Source organism: Rhipicephalus sanguineus, chromosome 2 (genome assembly GCF_013339695.2).
Source record: "Rhipicephalus sanguineus isolate Rsan-2018 chromosome 2, BIME_Rsan_1.4, whole genome shotgun sequence".
In the NCBI taxonomy this organism is placed as follows: domain Eukaryota; kingdom Metazoa; phylum Arthropoda; class Arachnida; order Ixodida; family Ixodidae; genus Rhipicephalus; species Rhipicephalus sanguineus.
In genome coordinates this window covers 638,281-658,136 of record NC_051177.1, presented here as the reverse complement: position 1 = coordinate 658,136, position 19,856 = coordinate 638,281, and the positions used below count along the sequence as shown (strand labels likewise).

General features: G+C 48.0%; 1 protein-coding gene across 3 annotated transcripts in view; it reads left to right on the top strand.

Annotated features, from left to right (window-relative positions):
- Window positions 1-19,856, top strand: part of LOC119382331 (la-related protein 1) — a 169,922-nt gene that overhangs the window by 89,451 nt on the left and 60,615 nt on the right. For all 3 annotated transcript variants that reach the window (XM_049412176.1, XM_049412174.1, XM_049412175.1), the window contains one exon: window positions 4,150-4,838. In XM_049412176.1, coding sequence (XP_049268133.1) covers window positions 4,150-4,838 — 689 coding nt within the window. The remainder of the gene's footprint in view (window positions 1-4,149; window positions 4,839-19,856) is intronic.

The window sequence follows — 19,856 nt, the reverse complement described above, 5'->3', positions numbered from 1 at the left end:
TCGCGACCATGGATCAAACTGAACGGTGTCATGCCAGTAGTTTCTTGTCGAGAGGTATTATAAGCAAAGGTCACAAAAGGCAATATCTGATCCCAGTTTTAAGTGCGAATGCACTTTATAAGCGACCCTGAATCCGCCGTCCCATAGCAACGGCGCGAGGAAAGGAGAGGAGCGTCTGTAGCAACGGCGCAGCGACGTCACACCCCACGTGACTGCGCGCGCTCCGCCTCCTCACCACGGTTTGCGCGGGCGCGCGCCGGCTCCGCACCGCTCTTCTAGGTGGCATTGGGTGCAGTGCTTCGCCGCTCCTTCTCTCGCCGTTCGCTCTCTCTCCTCCCTGCGCCCCACTCTCCCGTCCGCTGGCTGGGCGCCTCTCGAAATGTGTGCTCGAGACGCCGCTGTGAAACGCCAACGGCGACCACAAGGCTGAGATTATGGCCGTCAGGTACAATGACAACACAAACAGGTGCTGATGAATGTGTAAATAAATGGTTACGGTACAAATCCTCGTCTCGTCATTAATTTACGCCATTAAAATTACTGCGCCGTGTACTCTCGGCGCAAGAAATGCATTCGCATTTCCTCACGATTCCCTCCGGGGAGGTGGGGGCATTTTTATGTTCAGTGTCGACGTACATGCAGGGCATGTTTGTGAGGGTCTTATTAAGGCGCTCCGTTAGTCCATTTGTTTGGGGATGGTATGCAATTGTTCTGCGGTGAGCTGTACCGCTGAGCATGAGAACAGACTCCAAAAGTTCTGCGGTGAAGGCAGTTCCTCTGTCTGTGATCACAACTGTTGGGGCGCCGTGCCGAAGGACGACGTTTTCTATGAAGAACTGAGCCACTTCTGCTGCTGTGCCCCGCTGTATAGCTTTAGTCTCCGCATAGTGGGACAGGTAATCGGTGGCGACGATAATCCATCGGTTCCCCACAGTAGAAGTTGGGAATGGGCCTAGGAAATCCATTCCACTTGGGGCGAATGGCTTTGCTGGGGTTTCGACTGGATGTAAAAGACCGGCTGGCTTGCCAGGGGGCGCCTTGCATCTTTGGCAGTCAGCGCAAGTTTGCATGTGATGTTTAATGGCAGCAGGTAGCTTTGGCTAGTAGTACTTGCTTCGCAGTCGGCACAATGTCTGGGTGTAGCCTAGATGACCAGAAGTGGCCTCATCATGGCACGCGTCCAGAATTTCTTTTCTAAGCGATTCAGGCACGACGAGCAAGTACGTGCTGCCGGTGGGAGAAAAATTTTTTTTGTAAAGAACATTGTTCCGCAAGCAAAAAGACTGCGGTCCTCTGGCAAATACTCGGGCGCGTCTTTGTGTCGTCCTTCTAAAAAATCAATGAGCGGTAATAGCTCTGGGTCGCCGCGCTGCTCTTCTGCAATGGTGGCGATGTTGATGACTCCCAGGAATGCAGTGTCCATGTTTTCGTCATCAATAGCGGTAGGCTCGACAGGCGACCGCGAGAGACAGTCGGCAGCAGTATGCCTCTTCCCGGATTTATAAATAGTGGTCATGTCAAACTCTTGAAGCCTCAGACTCCAGCGCGCCAAACGGCCAGATGGGTCTTTCAGGTTAGTAAGCCAGCAAAGAGAATGGTGATCACTGACAACCTTGAATGAGAGGCCGTACAAATATAGACGAATTTAATTACCTCCCACACCACGGTGAGGCACTCCTTCTCGGTTGTCAAGTGGTTCTCCTCCGTGCGAGAGAGAGTTCTGCTGGCATAGGCAATTACTTTTTTAGAGCAGTCTTGCCGCTGCACGAGTACGGCACCCAGACCCACATTGCTGGCGTCGGTGTGAAGTGCTGTAGGGGCTTCCTGGTCGAACTGTGCAAGAACTGGTGGTGGTTGCAAGCGTTGGCATAGTTCGTTAAATGCCATTTGCTCCTTTTCGGCCCAAAGGAAGGGAACGTCCTCTCGTGTGAGTCGTGTCAATGGCACTGCAATATATGAAAAGGCCGCGGTGAATTGGCGGTAATAGGTGCACAGCCCTAAGAAGCGCCTCACTGCTTTTTGTCATGTAGTGCAGGAAGCTTTGCCACAGCGTCTATTTTGTCCGGGTCAGGTTGAACAACCTCGTGACTGACGACGTGGCCAAAGAAGCTGAGTTAACTGAAACCGAAGTGGCATTTTTCCGGCTTTAACGTCAGGCCAGCCGAGCGTATAGCATGGAGAACTGTGCATAACCAGCTTAAGTGTTCCTCGAATGTTGCTGAAAATGCAATAATGTCGTCTAGATAGATGAAGCATGTTAGCCACTTGAGGCCTGACAGACGCTGAAAAGTGGCTGGCGCTGAGCTGCAGTTTCTGCGGACAGCGTGCGCCGCCCTGCCGGGCACTGCCGGAAACACTCGGGCATACAAACAAATACGAGTGGCTGCTAATGAACCATGCCGCTGTGCGCGATCATCAAACAAGGAAAAAGAAGCGTCGAGACCGCGGTATTGTTGTATTCACAAATGCCACAATCAAAAATGTCTTTAATAACTGAAAAAAAAAATAGTCCAGAGCATAGTTGACTCCCTTCGGCCTTGCTTTCCACCGATGCACATGGGTTGGCGCTCTGGAAAACATCACAAATCTTTTATTTGAAACTGGCCTTGAAAAAGTTTAAGAAAGCACATGACAGCTTAGGTTGCGTAAGCATCGCGCCGTACATTGCACATACCGTATTTACTTGATTGTAACATGACCACGATTGTAACGCCAGGGGTGAGATTTCATTACGTCCAGGAAGAAAAAATTGAATTTCGGTATTCGATTGTAACGCGAGGGTTGACTTTATGTTGCAAAAATCTAGAAAAAAAAAAAAAAACTCGCGTTACATTCGAGTAAAACGGTATTATACGTCACTGTCACGTGCACAGCTCTAGACCGGTTACAAATCCATGACCGCTAGAAGAACCGTGTTGTCTATGCATGTTCCATTGCTGATCACACACTGCATGTCCAACTCTGAACTATCATGAAGTCAGTTACCACTAGGTTGCTCAAAGGCATTCTTTTTTTAAGTATCAGGCTTAGACGACGGCCGATCCCAAGTTTGCAAACGGTCTACAGATGATAACGGGTCGACGTCATTAAAGCATGAGACCTGTGACATGTTTTTATTTCCACTAATACCACTGATCTCCACTTTACACCGGCCTTTTTACATTTCTTTCACGCTTTGCCGTCAGCTTCAAAAACGTTCTTTTAAAGACTGCGATACGAACATTTAGTGGGCACATGCAAGCCGTTAAAAACATCGCAAAGGAAAGCGTGTAGCGAAACAGCTTCTATAATATAGTGCGAGAGCTGTAACCACAGATTACGTAAACGTGATATGCTCGCTCAAAACAGCTGTCACTCACTGGGCTGGATGTTCTCAGTGCTGCCTGAGGCACTAATTTTATTTCAAAGCGGGCGCACAACGAGCACACTGCATACACCTTCGATCTTCGCTAGCGCAATTTGAACACACTAACCTGTAAGTTTACGTCGTACGGTGCTTGACACTTGGCCGAAAGGTCACAATCGCTCTCTGCGAAAAACAGCTTCTTCCACGTCATAGACATACTTCGCATTGGACAGCTTCCATCCTTTCGACAGCACACTCTCGCGAAGGTACCCGTCTGCACACATCACATCACTAAAACCGCAGTGGAGAATAATCGGTGGCATTGCTGCTCGCCCGCTGCGCCACAGTGCAGCGAAGTGTCCCGATCTTCGCTAGTCTTGCGCGTTCCAAAGTACCATCAAAATGACGCACATCGAGCAAAAGCCGCGGTAGTGTCGAATGACGTTCAGCATGCGTTTGAACGTGCCATGAGGTATGTGAGGGCACGTTGAAACGTGCCGCCGTACACCTCACGGCGGCTCTGTATTACTAGATGTTTCTCAGCGAGCTCGCCAGGGCGGCGCATCTTGTAAATTTTAGGCGCGCCACCTGGGCAGCGCTGGCTACCCATGGGCCCCTCGCAGTTTGTGCCCAAAGCTTGCAAAATTTCTATGTGAAATTGCCACAACCTCATCGCTCTCAAACTCCTTTTTTAACATTTGTGGAGTACCTCACTGATGCCCAAGTGCCAGGGTATGAGATTCGAGCAGCGACAGCAGTGCAGGGCTTTGTATTCTCATGCACGCGTGCTTATTGCTGTGCAGGTCCGATGACTCAGACTACGAGTTCAGTGACACTGAGGTGAACAAAATCCTGATAGTGACCCAGACTCCACCCCCACCATCTGGCCTACGCAAGCACGAAGGCTACGATCGGACAGGTGACTGGACGAGCCGAGTGAAAATGACCCAGGAACTGGCGCAGGTGATCAACGACGGGCTCTATTTCTATGAGGACGACCTGTGGAATCAAGTGGACAGGCAAGAGCAGCAGATGTACCGCACTGTGGAGGTGGTGAGCGAGGAGGAGTTTGCCCAGCGCCAAGGCCCGAGACAACGGTCGGCAAGCAGTGCAGGGCAGGCACCACCGCCCCCGCCACCTCCACCCATACCGGAGGGCACACCGCGGAGCGCCGCAGGCCGCACCCCGCGCAAGGACCCCCGAGTGGCACCCCGCTTTTACCCCGTCGTTAAGGAGGGCAAGCCAGACACACCGCGCAAGCAGAAGACTCGACACAGCAGCAACCCTCCAACAGAACACCACGTGGGTTGGGTGCTGGACGTCCGGGAACACCGGTCCCGAGCAACCTCCATTGGGGAGATCGCCGACACGGTGGTCCTTGGCAGCACTCCCCACTCTCTACCCACCTTCGAGCATCCGAGTCATGCCCTGCTCAAGGAGAACGGCTTCACCCAGTTGGTCTACCACAAGTACCGGTCGCGCTGCCTCAAAGGTTGGTTTCATCACACTCATTTTACTGCTGAGCTGTCCTTGCGGGGATCAACTGAAGGGAGGGGTGAATGAAGAAATGAATTTCCTTGGCAAGGCAGGGTTTCAGTGCGGGCCACATAAGCCCCTCTCGCAGTGAATCTGCAGGCTTGCCCATATTCGTTTAGTGGCCGATGTGTGCCCAAGTTCTAGCAACAAGACGATGCCGGTCGTTTCACCAGTGCCAACTAGAACTCACAAGGACAGATGCTTATCACGAGGCATCTAGGGGTGTACTTAGGGAAAGCATTGCCGAAACTTAAGAGGAAAATGTAATACCTGACAAAAAAGGGCAACAGCTTTCTCGTCCGACAGTTTTCACTGCACGGAACTGACTCGATTTTTACAGCAAAGCTGTTATGGTTGAGGTCTGCGGTGTGTCGTAGGTAGAAAATGGTTTATCATCGTGAACTGGCACGCGCTCAATCGCTGCCCAAGCACAGATGGTTAACAAAAGAAGCTGCAACGTGCGACCTCTAGTCGGTGTTCACCGCACATGCGTAATTTTTAGCTGCTCAATGTGGTGATGGTAAGCAATGGGATTTGCTCAATTCCTGAGGCACATAAACGGTATAGCAGTGTTACAGCAGAGCTGTTATGGTCAATGTTTGCCTACAGGCATAGAGAGAAAGAGATCGAAAGGCAGACTAAACAAAGAAGTAAAAAGGAGAACAAGCATAGCCATGTAGAGTGCAGCATAGCAAAGGGTGGGAAAGAGACAGGTGAGAGAGTAAAAGCCTAGCCAAGCCAGGACGAGCTACCGTAAATACAGTAAAAGCTTGTTAATTCCGATTTCTAGGGACCGGAAAAAAATGTCCGAATTAACCGAATGTCCGAATTATCGAATGATCGAAATAAACGCAATAAACGCAAGTTTTTTCAACATACCTTTACTTTACAAAGTAATCGCGGATGTGTGTCTGTTTTCGAGCAGAAATTCGCGCGGACACAATTTTTCTGAGCCCTTCAAGGTGCTCAGCAGCTCGCATGCTGTCTGCAGTGCCAAAACAAAATTCTTCAAGGACGACTAGGTCCTCTGCGACTTCCTTCATAGTGCGAGGGGGCCTGTGTGGCTCATGGTGTGGCTGCTCCTCTTCAGGCTCTTCGTTCTCTGATTCGTTGCCATGCATCACTTCCTTGACAACTTGCTCATCAGTCAGACAGCCGGCAGTGGCAACGCCATCATCAATGCCGATGTAATCCTCTAGTGTCACTGCATCAGGAACACTTCCGAAATCCTGCCCATCGTCGGCACCGTCGTCTGGCGACACTTCGGCATCGCTGGAGTCGGGTACAACAAAGCCACTGTGCCTGAAACAGTTGGCAATGGCGTGCGCAGGCGTGTTCTGCCACACATACGCAAGAATGCTAACTGCGCTCGGGAGACTCACGTCGTATTGTTTGCTGACGTCATGGCACAGGAGCAACTTCTTGTCGGCAGAGTCCATTTTTCGGGGCACGCAAAATTTCTACTTTGGCGGTGAAGTCCTTCGCCTCGTACTTGGGCCGCTTCGCTGGCGTTGCCATCGGCGGAGAGTGCGTTCACACGAAAAGTCAGCACAAAAGCACCAGCAACAATCAAGCTAAAGGAGCTGTACTGAATTGTTCCTCGATAAAACGACGTTCAACGATGCAGCACACCAACGGGAACAAAGCAATAAAATGGCACCGCCAACAACACACGCGAAGAAAAGGCGTTCAACTAGTCTCAAGTCAAGCCAAGTCGACAATTGATGTCCATGGCGATGCTGCGTTTGAGCTTCACTTCTGCTTCGAATTGTTCTTTTTTTGTTTCGAGCCTCGCCAGCGGCCCGAAAGTCACCGAATTATCCGATTTGCGGTCAAATCTGTCCGAAATAACGAGCGCCCAGTCTCGTAGAGTGATGCGTACATATACAGGGACCAGGTGACGTGTCCGAATTAACCGATTTTTCGAATTAACGAGAGTCGAATTAACGAGCTTTTACTGTACCGGAATATAGGTCGAACCGCCCACCTCTACCTACTGAAAATTGAAAAATAAAGTAACGGCCAAAGTATCAGAAGGCACCTTTACCGTGAAACAAGTGCAATTTGAAATGGTGCACTGTTTAAACGCCATTTATTTACACGTGTGTTTACACGTAAGTTCCACATGGCAGACAGCCAAAAGGTGGGCTCAAGCATTATCTTCGTAAAACATCACAACTGTCCTGACAGCATTAATTTGGATGCACTTTGAGGTCCCTGCTACAGTGAAATCTCGGTATAACGAACTTCAGGGGACCGCGGAAAAATGTTCGTTATTCTGAAAGGTCGTTATAGTGAAAGCCCAAAAATTTACCATAACAATAGAATTTCAGTAACGCAAACGTCCTACCTTTGCAACGGTACGTCCTTGAACTCGTTTCTCACAACAATGCACACGTGAACGTCAGACAAGGCACGTTTATTTGAAATAGTCCGTGATCGTTTTTTTTTGACGGGTGCAGCACAAACTCTGCGTCACGAACGATTCTAGACCGTCCGCATTTTTATCCGCCGCTTCGGTCGCTGTTCCGCTTTTTTCTATGAATATGCGGAGTTTCCTCAAGTAGGCCAACGCATCTGTGGCCGACACGGACTCGTCGCGATCTTCGGGTACTACCGTGACATCGTCGTCCATGTCATCGCTGCAATCCTTTAAGGCCCAACTGCATGCACGCGAGTTTTGAGCGACGGCCGACAGGATTTGCTGTCGCGGAGGGCCATCCATCGCCGTCGCTTGTCGCACGGGTGCAATCGCGAAACGATGCTATTTCCGATTCCACACGGCTGGCTGATCGCGCTGATAACGCGGACGGACCGTCGTTCTGACCACTGGCCAAGCGCGAAAAGCACGAAAGGCATTGGAATCTGAAATAGAATCGTTCCGCGATAGCATCCCAGGTTTCTGGAAAGCCAGAAAACATCGCATGTCGAAGTGAGCATGACGATATCCAACAACATGGCAGCATCTCTGACCCTTGCTTCGGTTGCAATTTGCTCGTGATGCTTCCAATCGGCGCGTACTTCAAGGAATGCAAGTTATAGACTACCTTATTTACAGCCCCATCTCACGCGGGGAAGTGGTTTTTAAGTAAGAAAGAAATGAAGAGAAAAGTGCACCCCGCAACTGTCTCCATCAAAATCTCACGCGGAGAGCGAGGCAGCGGCCGTATTTTGTCGTTATTTATGATCGACGGTTCGTTTTGATGTTTCGGTGGTAGCTTGCTGCAATGTCAACATCGTCGTCGTGTGAGGTAGCCCTTCTCCCTGCGAAGCAACGACGTGAGGCGCTGCGGCTTTTCTTAAACGTTCTATGACAGCAAGAGGAAACGTTGTCGAAATGCGCCTCGTGGACTAACCCCAACATAACGCAGTTTGCAAAGTGCGACGTAGCGTAGGCAGCGTACGCTTCCGGGCGCCCCATGGGATCACAGCAGATACTACTGCCGCGGTTAAACATAAGATTGCGAAAAAAGGAAGTCCCGAAACGCTTTTATAGTAAATTTGGCATGTTGTCATTCATCTACTCTGTAATTCTTTTTCGTAATTTGCCTGCGTGCGCGCAATAGTTTTCAATCGAGCAGCGCGACGGAGCCCGTTTGTCGCAGTCGCCTTCGCTCGAAAGTCGCGTGCTATGCATGCGGTTGGGCCTTTACAAAACCTGATGCGTTGTCGCCTCCGCAACGAAGGTAGAGTGTACTAGAAGGATCTGAGTGGGACGAACGGAGCGCTCTTGCTGATGCGGCACTCGTTGACGGAATAGGGGGCGCTGCGGGCGAACTGGATTGGTCGCGACCGAGCTTGCCGGGGCGCACCGGCCGCGCTTTCTCGCGTTTCGCCCTGTTTTTCTATTTACAGGATCTATATACAGACATTAGGGTAGAAGAAAACAAGTGAGAATAAATTCAAAGTGACTTATAAGGCTTTCCAACGAAAGCGTGCCGTGTATTCTTTTTCGTGTTCCCTCTAGAACACGGACAGCGATGCGTCAATGATACCAACTGACTGATCCGGTCATATTTCTCTAAGAAATTGACCACTTAAAAGTGTCGTGGTGGCAACTGCATAAATTAGAAGTGAATGCGGTGTCAGTGCGCTAATTTTCTACCATGGAAATTTTCAGCGGCATTCGTTCGTTTGTCTGAACGCCCGAGAGTGACAGCTGCCGTTGACGTACTACTTTTGCAGCTTTTCGCACACCCCTCGAAACTGTCGGGATACTTTAGTATCCTTTTTAATTATTGCAATTACTTACAATATTTTGAGCATGCTGCGACCGCACGCAAGATTACTCAGATATGCCGAGAATGCTCTACACAGAAATAAACTATACCAGTGCTAACCTTGTAAACAATTTATTGCTTTTAACCACGGTTTCAAAAAAATGTGGAGCTGAAGTGTTATAATAAACGCTATGGTGCAGGCTACCAAAGTAAGGAGTGCAGAGTGAGAGTGAATAACCGAGAATAATGCTTTGACAGAATGAAAGGCCGAAAACAAGGGTTTCTAAGATTGCTGTAATTGAATCAATTAGGAGAAAATAAGGGTCCAGATTTGCAACAGAAGGCCCACTTGACTAAGGTCAAGTGGGCCTTCTGTTGCAAATCTGGACCCTTATTGGCTTCGGACCAAGTCTACAAAATTTTCGACCATTTGAGTCAACAGAACAAGCAAATTCCTGTCAACGTGTTTGCTGCTGGGCCACGGTTTAAAAAAAAAAACAGCTTCGTCGTTAAATCCCCTTCGGTAATAGACGAAGTGCTGAGTGCGCCTGGACATTTAAAAAATTGAGATGCTCGAAGAAGGGCTTCCTCTGCCTGCAATACAGTTCTTTCAAGTCCTTCAGAGAGCTTTCTATTCAGAAATGTTTTGTAACTAGCCTACCCAATCACGCTCATGTGAAAAAGGACTGCCCTCTCTGAAGTGACAGTGCCAGAGCACGTATCCAACTTCGACGGTGTATAAACAGCGCCTTCATAGCCATGGAATTGGTGCACCGACCAATATTTAGACGGAGTCCTCAGTTCTCGCAAGTTTTCTAGTTTCAACAACGCTGTCGACACGTCGTGCACGTCGCCTTGACTTTCAAAGTCCTCGTCGACAGGCGTGCTCGTACAGGCTTTCTTGCTATTCTGGGGCCCCGGCACGGTAGGCGCTTCCCGTTTACGAGGAGCGCGTTTAGGAGGCAGTTTCGTGCTCAAATATTTCGGAGCGTTGGGCAAGACTGTAGGCACTGCGTCTGGCGTCAGCGCAGGAACACCGGGGGCGATTCTCACTTCTTTGCCGTCAATGATGTGGACGTATTCAGGCAGTATGTAGCGGTCCTCGAAGTGGAGCTCACACACTGCACAGTTTTCCTCGAGAGCTTTGTCGCTGCGATGGAGGTGCCTTTCCCAGATTTTTCTTCTACTTTCATCTTTTGGAACGCTAAAAAGCGATAGCTTCCTTTCTGCCTTGACGCCGGCATAGCCTATGCGGCATCCCGGTGCGTAGCAATGGCGAAGCCTAGGTTTAGTCATGGCGAAGACGTTGGCACTCACTCATTTGGGCATTCAAGGCTCCCGCCACAGCACAGTAGTAGACAGTGACAAAACAGCAGCAGCGCTCACGCACACATTACGAGCCAACGCAGCTAATAGGTGAATGCGACGACGAACACACTTGGAACACGTCCGAACCAGTGCCGCCAGTGCGAACACCACCAATCCACTGTGACCGCAGCGCCGCCACGCAAACTGTCAACGAACCGCGCTTCGCTACGATGCAGGTGCAGAGCCGGCTGCTCGTCCCACTCAGAACTTCTAGTACACTCTAACGAAGGGGAAAAAAAAAAAAAGTTCTCCGCCCGCGTCTTTCTCCTCCCGTGCCATCTCAGGTTTTAGCGGGAGGGCGTCCGCTCTTCGCACTGCGTCGTCTGCTACCTTACAGCTCCGACTGCCATGACCGATACACTGAAATCTAAGAATCCTCGCATTTCGGGATATAAGTTCGTAGTACTGAGGCGTTGTTAAGATTACACGGGAATTAAATAACGATCGTTATTCTGAAATGTTCGTTAATCTGAAGTTCGTAGTAGTGAAATATTTTTACATTGAAACTATAAGCAGTCGGCACGGGATTTCTTAAAAGTTCGTTAATTTGAAATGTTCGTTAATGTGGTGTTCGTTGTAACGAGATTTCACTGTAGCAATCACGACGCGAGCACGGCTCCCGCTTAAACTGTGCCACCTTCATCTCCGGCTCTGATACACTGCGGTAGGCTTGTGCGAATATTCGAGCACTTCGAATATTCGAAAGAATAATACAGTATTCAAATTTGCTTCGATTCAAATTTAAATTATTGAAAAGTTTGAAGTATTCGAAATGAACGAATAGGTGTATATTAGCCCGCTTATAACCCCCCTGTAAAGGTGGTTTCACTGCAGTGGAGTGGTGCTCTACCGTGAATACACCTTTCCAGGAAAAATCCGCACTGTCCGTGTGTAATCTTCTGTAAAGGTAGTTTCACTGCGGTAGAGGGGTGCTATACCGTGAATACACCTTTCCAAAAAAAATCCGCACTGTCCGTTTGTAATCTTCTGTAAAGGTAGTTTCACTGCAGTGGAGGAGTGCTATACCGTGAATACACCTTTCCAGGAAAAATCCGCACTGCTGCGAAGCCCCACTTCAGGGTTAAATGAACATATTACCCTCACATCGATTCATCATTTTTTAAGTTTAAAAACTTGTTATACCGGTTTCTATGCTCCAAGTATAATAAATTTTAAAATGCAACATATTTTACAGGTTATTGTTTGCATTCTACCGAAAGCCAAATCCTGCTACTATTCAAAGTTGCTTCCACTTCCTTTGAACCAAAAAGAATGACATTTGCACATCCCTTGTTACAATTAAAAAAAAAGTGTTGTGCAGGTTGGTTGGGTCATGACAAATATCCTCATTTTTCTTTATAATATGTGATATATATTATTCGAATTCGATTCGAAATTATTTGACCAAAATTACTATTCGCTTCGAATTCGCTTTGAACCTAAAATTTACTATTTGCACAACCCTACACTGCGGTCTTGTACCGAAACAGTCTTCTGATTGCTGCGTGTGGTGATGTCATCCTTCAGCGCCTGCCAGTAGAAAATGCTTCTGTGGTGGCTGTAACCAGAGCTGTTATCATCGCAGGAAGCAACAAAGAAACAGTATCCGGCGAGATTGGAGCAGCGAGAACACCCATGCAAAGATAAAGTTTCAGTTATTTTATGCGACTGCCGGCTCTCGCTCAAGTTCACGTGCGCTGGCATCCCAACACACCTTTCACACACTTCAGACCAGATTTCTTCGTACTTTCAGGTATTGATTGTGACTCACGGCTCCTGCTCGCGTTCACGTGTGCTAGCATCCCAATACACCTTTCACACACTTCAGACCAGATTTCTTCATACTTTCAGGTATTGATTGTGACTCACGGCTCCTGCTCGCGTTCACGTGTGCTAGCATCCCAATACACCTTTCACACACTTCAGACCAGATTTCTTCATACTTTCAGGTATTGATTGTGACTCACGGCTCCTGCTCGCGTTCACGTGTGCTAGCATCCCAATACACCTTTCACACACTTAAGACCAGATTTCTTCATACTTTCAGGTATTGATTGTGACACACGGCTCCTGCTCGCGTTCACGTGTGCTAGCTTCCCAATACACCTTTCACACACTTAGACCAGATTTCTTCATACTTTCAGGTACAGTAAAAGCTCGTTAATTCGACTCTCGTTAATTCGGAAAATCGGTTAATTCGGACACGTCATCAGGTCCCTGTAAATATATGCATCACTCTATGAGACTGGGCGCTCGTTATTTCGGACAGATTTGACCGCAAATCGGATAATTCGGCGACTTTCGGGCCGCCGTCGAGGCTCGAAAACGAAAAAAGAACCATTCGGAACAAAAGTGAAGCTCAAACGCTGCATCGCCATGGACATCAGTTATCGGCTTGGCTTGACTTGAGACTGGTTGAACGCTTTTTCTTCGCGTGTGATAGCATGTGGGTATGGCGCGGTGTCATTTTTGTTGCTTTGTTCCCGTTGGTGTGCTGCATCGTTGAACGCCGTTTTATTGAGGAACGATTCAGTACGGCTCCTTTAGCTTGATCGTTGCTGGTGCTTTTGTGCTGACTTCTCGTGTGAACGCACTCTCCGCCGTTGGCAACGCCGGCGAAGTGGCCCAAGTACGAGGCCAAGGACTTCACCACCAAAGTAGAAATTTTGCGTGCCCTGAAAAATGGGCTCTCCCGACAAGAAGTAGCTCCTGTGAAATGACGTCGGCAAACAATACGACGTGAGTCTCCTGACCGCTGTTAGCATTCTTCGCGTATGTGTGGCAGAGCACGCCTGTGCACGCCATTGCCAACTGTTCCGACTCCAGCGATGCCGAAGTGTCGCCGAACGACGGTGCCGACGACAGGCAGGATTTCGGAAGTGTTATGCCTGATGCAGTGACACTCGACGATTATATCGGCATTGATGGCGTTGCCACTGCCGGCTTTCTGACTGATGAGCAAATCGTCAAGGAAGTGATGTATGGCGACGAATCCGAGAGCGAAGAGCCTGAAGAGGAGCAGCCACACTATGAGCCACACAGGCCCCCTCGTACTGTGAAGGAAGCCGCGGAGGCCCTTGTTGTCCATAAAGAATTTTGTTTTGGCACTGCAGACAGCATGCGAGCTGCTGAGCACCTTGAAGGGCTCAGAAAAATTGTGTCCGCGTGAATTTCTGCTCGAAAACAGAGACGCATCCGCGATTACCTTGTAAAGTAAAGGTATGTTGAAAAAACTTGCATTTATTGTGTTTATTTCGACCATTCGATAATTCGGACATTCGGTTAATTCAGACATTTTTCCGGTCCCTAGAAATCCGAATTAACGAGCTTTTACTGTATTGATTGTGACTCACGGCTCCTGCTCGCGTTCACGTGTGCTAGCATCCCAATACACCTTTCACACACTTCAGACCAGATTTCTTCATACTTTCAGGTATTGATTGTGACTCACGGCTCCTGCTCGCGTTCACGTGTGCTAGCATCCCAACACACCTTTCACACACTTCAGACCAGATTTCTTCATACTTTCAGGTATTGATTGTGACACACGGCTCCTGCTCGCGTTCACGTGTGCTAGCATCCCAATACACCTTTCACACACTTAGACCAGATTTCTTCATACAGTAAAACCTCGGTAATTTGTACTCTGTTAATTGGGAGTCCCGGATAATTTGTATTATTTGCGCGGTCCCAAATTTTTACATGTAAATTTAACCGGATAATTGGTGCGGCCAGTCTGCGACTTCCCGGTTAATTGGCACACTTGGCCGCGACTTCCAAGATATGCAAAGGGTGTTGCGAATCTCGGAGGCTGTAACTAAAACGTGCATTTTTTTTTTGATGTACGGATCTCGAAGGCCATGTTTTTTTTACCGGAAATACGTCGTAGACGCCATGTTTTAGCGATTGACAGGCGGCGATGCGTGCGGTTGCGATCATGATCATCATCATCTTAACAGCGATGTCAGCCACTCTAGCGAAGTGAATGTTTTGTGGAGTCTTTGTGCCATTTGGATGTCGGCTGGCGAGCATTGTGCGATTCGGTGCGACTGCTCCATTTGTCTCCTGTCTCCGCTTGAGTGTCTTCCCTGTGAATTAGTTGATTGAGGTGTGCTTGGAAGGAAGATGCCGAAGTACAAGAGCTTGTCCCTGCACGAAAAGGTGTACTTAATTGAAGAGGCCAGCAAGTCGACGGCGTCGAAAACGGCTCTCGCCGAAAAGCACCACATGCCTCTGTCAACGCTGTGCAACATCATCAAGAATAAGGAGAAAATTCTCGATGCTTACAGCAAGACGCACTCGTCAAAGCGTACACGAGTACGCCCGCCTACGTACGCCGACGTTGAAGCAGCTCTGATCGACTGGCTGCAGAAAGCCAACGCAGCACACCTTCCTGTGAATGGGACCATATTGCGTGAGAAGGCCAACCAGCTGGCGCTGCAACTTGGACATTCTGAGTTTAAATGCAGCAATGGATGGTTTTGCCGATTTAAGGAGCGCAACAACCTGACATTCGTGACTGTTTGTGGCGAGAGTGGCAGCGCGGATCAGTCTGTTGTCGACGGCTGGAAGCAGCACACCTTGGCTCCACTACTCGCCAAGTACGAAGCAGCAGATGTTTACAACCTTGATGAAGCTGCTCTGTTCTACAAAATGTTGCCTACGAAGACGTTCGCTTTGAAGGAGGCAGACATTAAGGGGCGGAAACAGAACAAAGATAGAATCACTGTTTTGTTTGGTGCAAGCATGTGCGGTGAGCACAAGCTGCCACTGCTTGTTATTGGGAAGACAGAAAAGCCTCATTGTTTCAAAAATGCACGACTGCCATCCAAGGATGGAACAACACAAAAAGACCGTGGTATAACACGCATCTCAAACGTTTGTCTAATAGAAAAAAGCGCATTTTCCGCACAGCCAAGTTGCAAAATACTAGAGATTGCTGGGTAGCGTATCAAAATGCTGAGGCAGAATACGTGGAAGCTGTGCGTGCTGCTAAGAATCGTTTCCAAACGCATACGTTGCCTGAATTGTTATCAAGGAACCCCCGGCAATTTTGGAACGTTATCAATTCTAACCAAAATGCGGATTTATCAATCAACGATGACTCTGGTGAGCCGCTACCACCATCTGAATGTGCCGCGTTATTTAACAATATTTTTTCAGCCAATTTCTCGGGAAACACTGCTGCACCTGTTGACGCAGTTGTGTGCCGTGACTACCGCTCAATGTTTCCTATCACTTTTGATTCTGCAGGAATTTCGAAGTTAATTGACACCTTAAAAACATCCTCATCATGTGGGACTGACGGTATCAACTCAAAGTTTCTCAAACAAACAAGCGCATATTCGTCTCTCTTCTTGTGTAAGATTTTCCAGCAGTCACTTGACCAAGCAACCTTGCCGCTGGACTGGAAGGTCGGTAAGGTTGTGCCGATACACAAGTCTGGTAATAAACACTCCGCTCTTAACTATCGGCCCATTTCACTAACGAGCATTCCGTGTAAAGTAATGGAACATGTACTGCACTCACATATTGCGAAATTTTTAGAATCGAATTCATTTTTTACATCGGCCCAACACGGTTTTAGGCGTACGTTTTCGTGTGAAACCCAGTTGCTTCTTTTCACTCATCACCTGCATACCATTCTTGATAAACAATCTCTAATTGACTGCATTTTCCTGGATTTTGCAAAAGCATTTGAAAAAGTCAATCACGCTTTACTAATGCATAAGCTCTCCTCTCTCAACCTTGACTCGAATGTACTGGCATGGCTCGACTACTTTCTAACAAACCGTCTTCAGTACGTCACTGTTAAAGGTCATGACTCGCCGGAAATAAGTGTAACATCGGGTGTACCGCAGGGCTCAGTTCTGGGACCTCTGCTGTTTTTAATATATATTAATGACCTCCCTGACTGCGTTTCTTCATCCGTTCATTTATATGCCGACGACTGTGTGCTTTACAGAGAAATACGTACCGATGATGATAGGAACATCTTGCAGACAGACTTGAATAACATTAGGAATTGGTGCGATAAATGGCTTATGAAATTAAATCCCAAAAAATGCAAGCTAATGACAGTCTCCCGCCAGTTTAATAACTCCTCAACATACAAACTGGGTGATGTTTATCTTGACCACGTGTCGTCATACCGGTACTTAGGCGTTACCATTTCTTTCAATCTAACATGGAATGCCCATATTAACGTCATCACGAACCGTACATTGGGATACATACGTCGAAATTTTAGCAACGCCCCACTTTCCTTGAAGATGCTTCTTTATAAAACCCTTGTGCGCTCGAAATTGGAGTACGCTGCTGCAATCTGGAACCCTCACCACGAAAACTTGATTAGGCACCTTGAGCTAACTCAAAATAACGCTGCACGTTTTATTCTATCGGATTATCACCGTACATCAAGCGTAACAGCAATGAAGCACCACTTGTCACTGCCACCTCTATCACTGCGTCGCAAGTACTTCCGCCTTTGCCTTTTCCATAAGACCTACCATCATCCATCACTGCGTAATGAGCTCATTACGCCTCCCACATATCACTCCTCTCGGATCGACCACAAACACAAGGTTAAAGGTACTTTCTGCTACACAAACACATTTTCTTGCTCCTTCATACCGGTCACATCAAACTATTGGAATCGGCTACCAGGTGACATCGTTTCCATCTCTGATCACTCCCTCTTTCGTCATTCTTTATCGGCTCACCTATTTCGCGATAGCTCTCCTTAGTCATCCGATCTATTCCCCCTCCCTACGAATTTCTGTCTCCACGTGTCAAGATGCCAGCGTTTTCCAGTGGATTCTTGATTTTTTGTGTGTGCGTGTCATTTCTCTTACTTTTACACTTTCTTGCTAGTACTGTATAATTTTACCACATTCACTATTTGCTTATTGTGATTTCCTTATTTTTACGTTTCACTTTTGTTGCATTTCATTGAGTAGAGATGTTTTTTGCTTTAGTCTTGTTCATGTATAAAATAGCACGTATATTTTTCATGTTGTAACCCACTCCCCTCTGTAAAGCTTCGGCGATTGAGGGTAACAAAATAAATAAATAAATAAATAAAAAAAAGGATGACCTGATCTATAAAAACAACAAGAAAGCTTGGATGACGGCTGCACTCTTTGAAGAATACGTGCGGCACCTTGACCGCAAGTTTGCGGCCGCAGGGCGCAGCGTTTTGTTCGTCGTCGATAATTGCCCAGCTCATGGCGACATTCAGAACCTGCAGGCAATCAGGCTGGTCTTTCTACCCCCGAACACGACGTCGCTATCGCAGCCGATGGACCAGGGCGTCATACACCATACCAGGAAAATATATCGCTACAATCTGTTGAAGCGAATGCTCCTTTGCTATGACAACGGAAAGGAGTATAACATTGACCTCCTCGGTAGTATTTGCCTCATTGTTCACGCATGGAGGCAGGTGGAGGCCACCGTTATTCGACGGTGTTTTGAGCACGCCGGTTTTGTGAAAGAAGAGGCAACCTCCGCTGAGTTTGCTGTCACCGCTGTCACTTGCCCGTTTGATGAAGAAGGGGAGACTCTCTGCGCTCGATATGAGGCTTTGCACGCGGACGAGGAGTGCACTCCAATCGGATTCTCCGAGTACGCAAATGTCGAGTGCACAGTGCAGACGTGTTACGCCGACATCGACAGCGAGATAGCTACGAGATCGACCGATTCGGCCTCTAATGTTGACAGCAATGACGAGCCCTCCCGAGCACCCCCTTTGGCGGATGTCATCGATGCCTTGAGTGTTGTGCGCAGCTTCGTCGAGTGCAACGGCGGCGAGGCTGAGATGCTGCGCCTCATTGACAGGCTGGAAAATATGACTTTCAGTGCTGGGAACTACCGAACGCGTCAGTCACGCATGGAGGAATTTTTCTCCAAGTAGGCTGACTTGCCACAATAAAGGTGTGACTTCCGTACATCACGTTTTCTGGCTGATTTCTTTGATTTCGCGTTGTTTCGGATAATTGGGAATCCCGCTTAATTGGGATATTTTTCTCGGTCCCGAGGCCTTCGAATTAACGAGGTTTTACTGTACTTTCAAGTATTGATTGTGACTCATGGCTCCTGCTCGCGTTCACGTGTGCTAGCATCCCAATACACCTTTCACACACTTAGACCAGATTTCTTCATACTTTCAGGTATTGATTGTGACTCACGGCTCCTGCTCGCGTTCACGTGTGCTAGCATCCCAACACACCTTTCACACACTTCAGACCAGATTTCTTCATACTTTAAGGTATTGATTGTGACTCACGGCTCCTGCTCGCGTTCACGTGTGCTAGCATCCCAATACACCTTTCACACACTTCAGACCAGATTTCTTCATACTTTCAGGTATTGGTTGTGACTCACGGCTCCTGCTCGCGTTTCCGTGTGCTAGCATCCCAATACACCTTTCACACACTTAGACCAGATTTCTTCATACTTTCAGGTATTGATTGTGACTCATGGCTCCTGCTCGCGTTCACGTGTGCTAGCATCCCAATACACCTTTCACACACTTAGACCAGATTTCTTCATACTTTCAGGTATTGGTTGTGACTCATGGCTCCTGCTCGCGTTCACGTGTGCTAGCATCCCAATACACCTTTCACACACTTCAGACCAGATTTCTTCATACTTTCAGGTATTGGTTGTGACTCACGGCTCCTGCTCGCGTTTCCGTGTGCTAGCATCCCAATACACCTTTCACACACTTAGACCAGATTTCTTCATACTTTCAGGTATTGATTGTGACTCATGGCTCCTGCTCGCGTTCACGTGTGCTAGCATCCCAATACACCTTTCACACACTTAGACCAGATTTCATCATACTTTCAGGTATTGGTTGTGACTCATGGCTCCTGCTCGCGTTCACGTGTGCTAGCATCCCAATACACCTTTCACACACTTCAGACCAGATTTCTTCATACTTTCAGGTATTGGTTGTGACTCACGGCTCCTGCTCGCGTTTCCGTGTGCTAGCATCCCAATACACCTTTCACACACTTAGACCAGATTTCTTCATACTTTCAGGTATTGATTGTGACTCATGGCTCCTGCTCGCGTTCACGTGTGCTAGCATCCCAATACACCTTTCACACACTTAGACCAGATTTCTTCATACTTTCAGGTATTGGTTGTGACTCATGGCTCCTGCTCGCGTTCACGTGTGCTAGCATCCCAATACACCTTTCACACACTTCAGACCAGATTTCTTCATACTTTCAGGTATTGGTTGTGACTCACGGCTCCTGCTCGCGTTTCCGTGTGCTAGCATCCCAATACACCTTTCACACACTTAGACCAGATTTCTTCATACTTTCAGGTATTGATTGTGACTCATGGCTCCTGCTCGCGTTCACGTGTGCTAG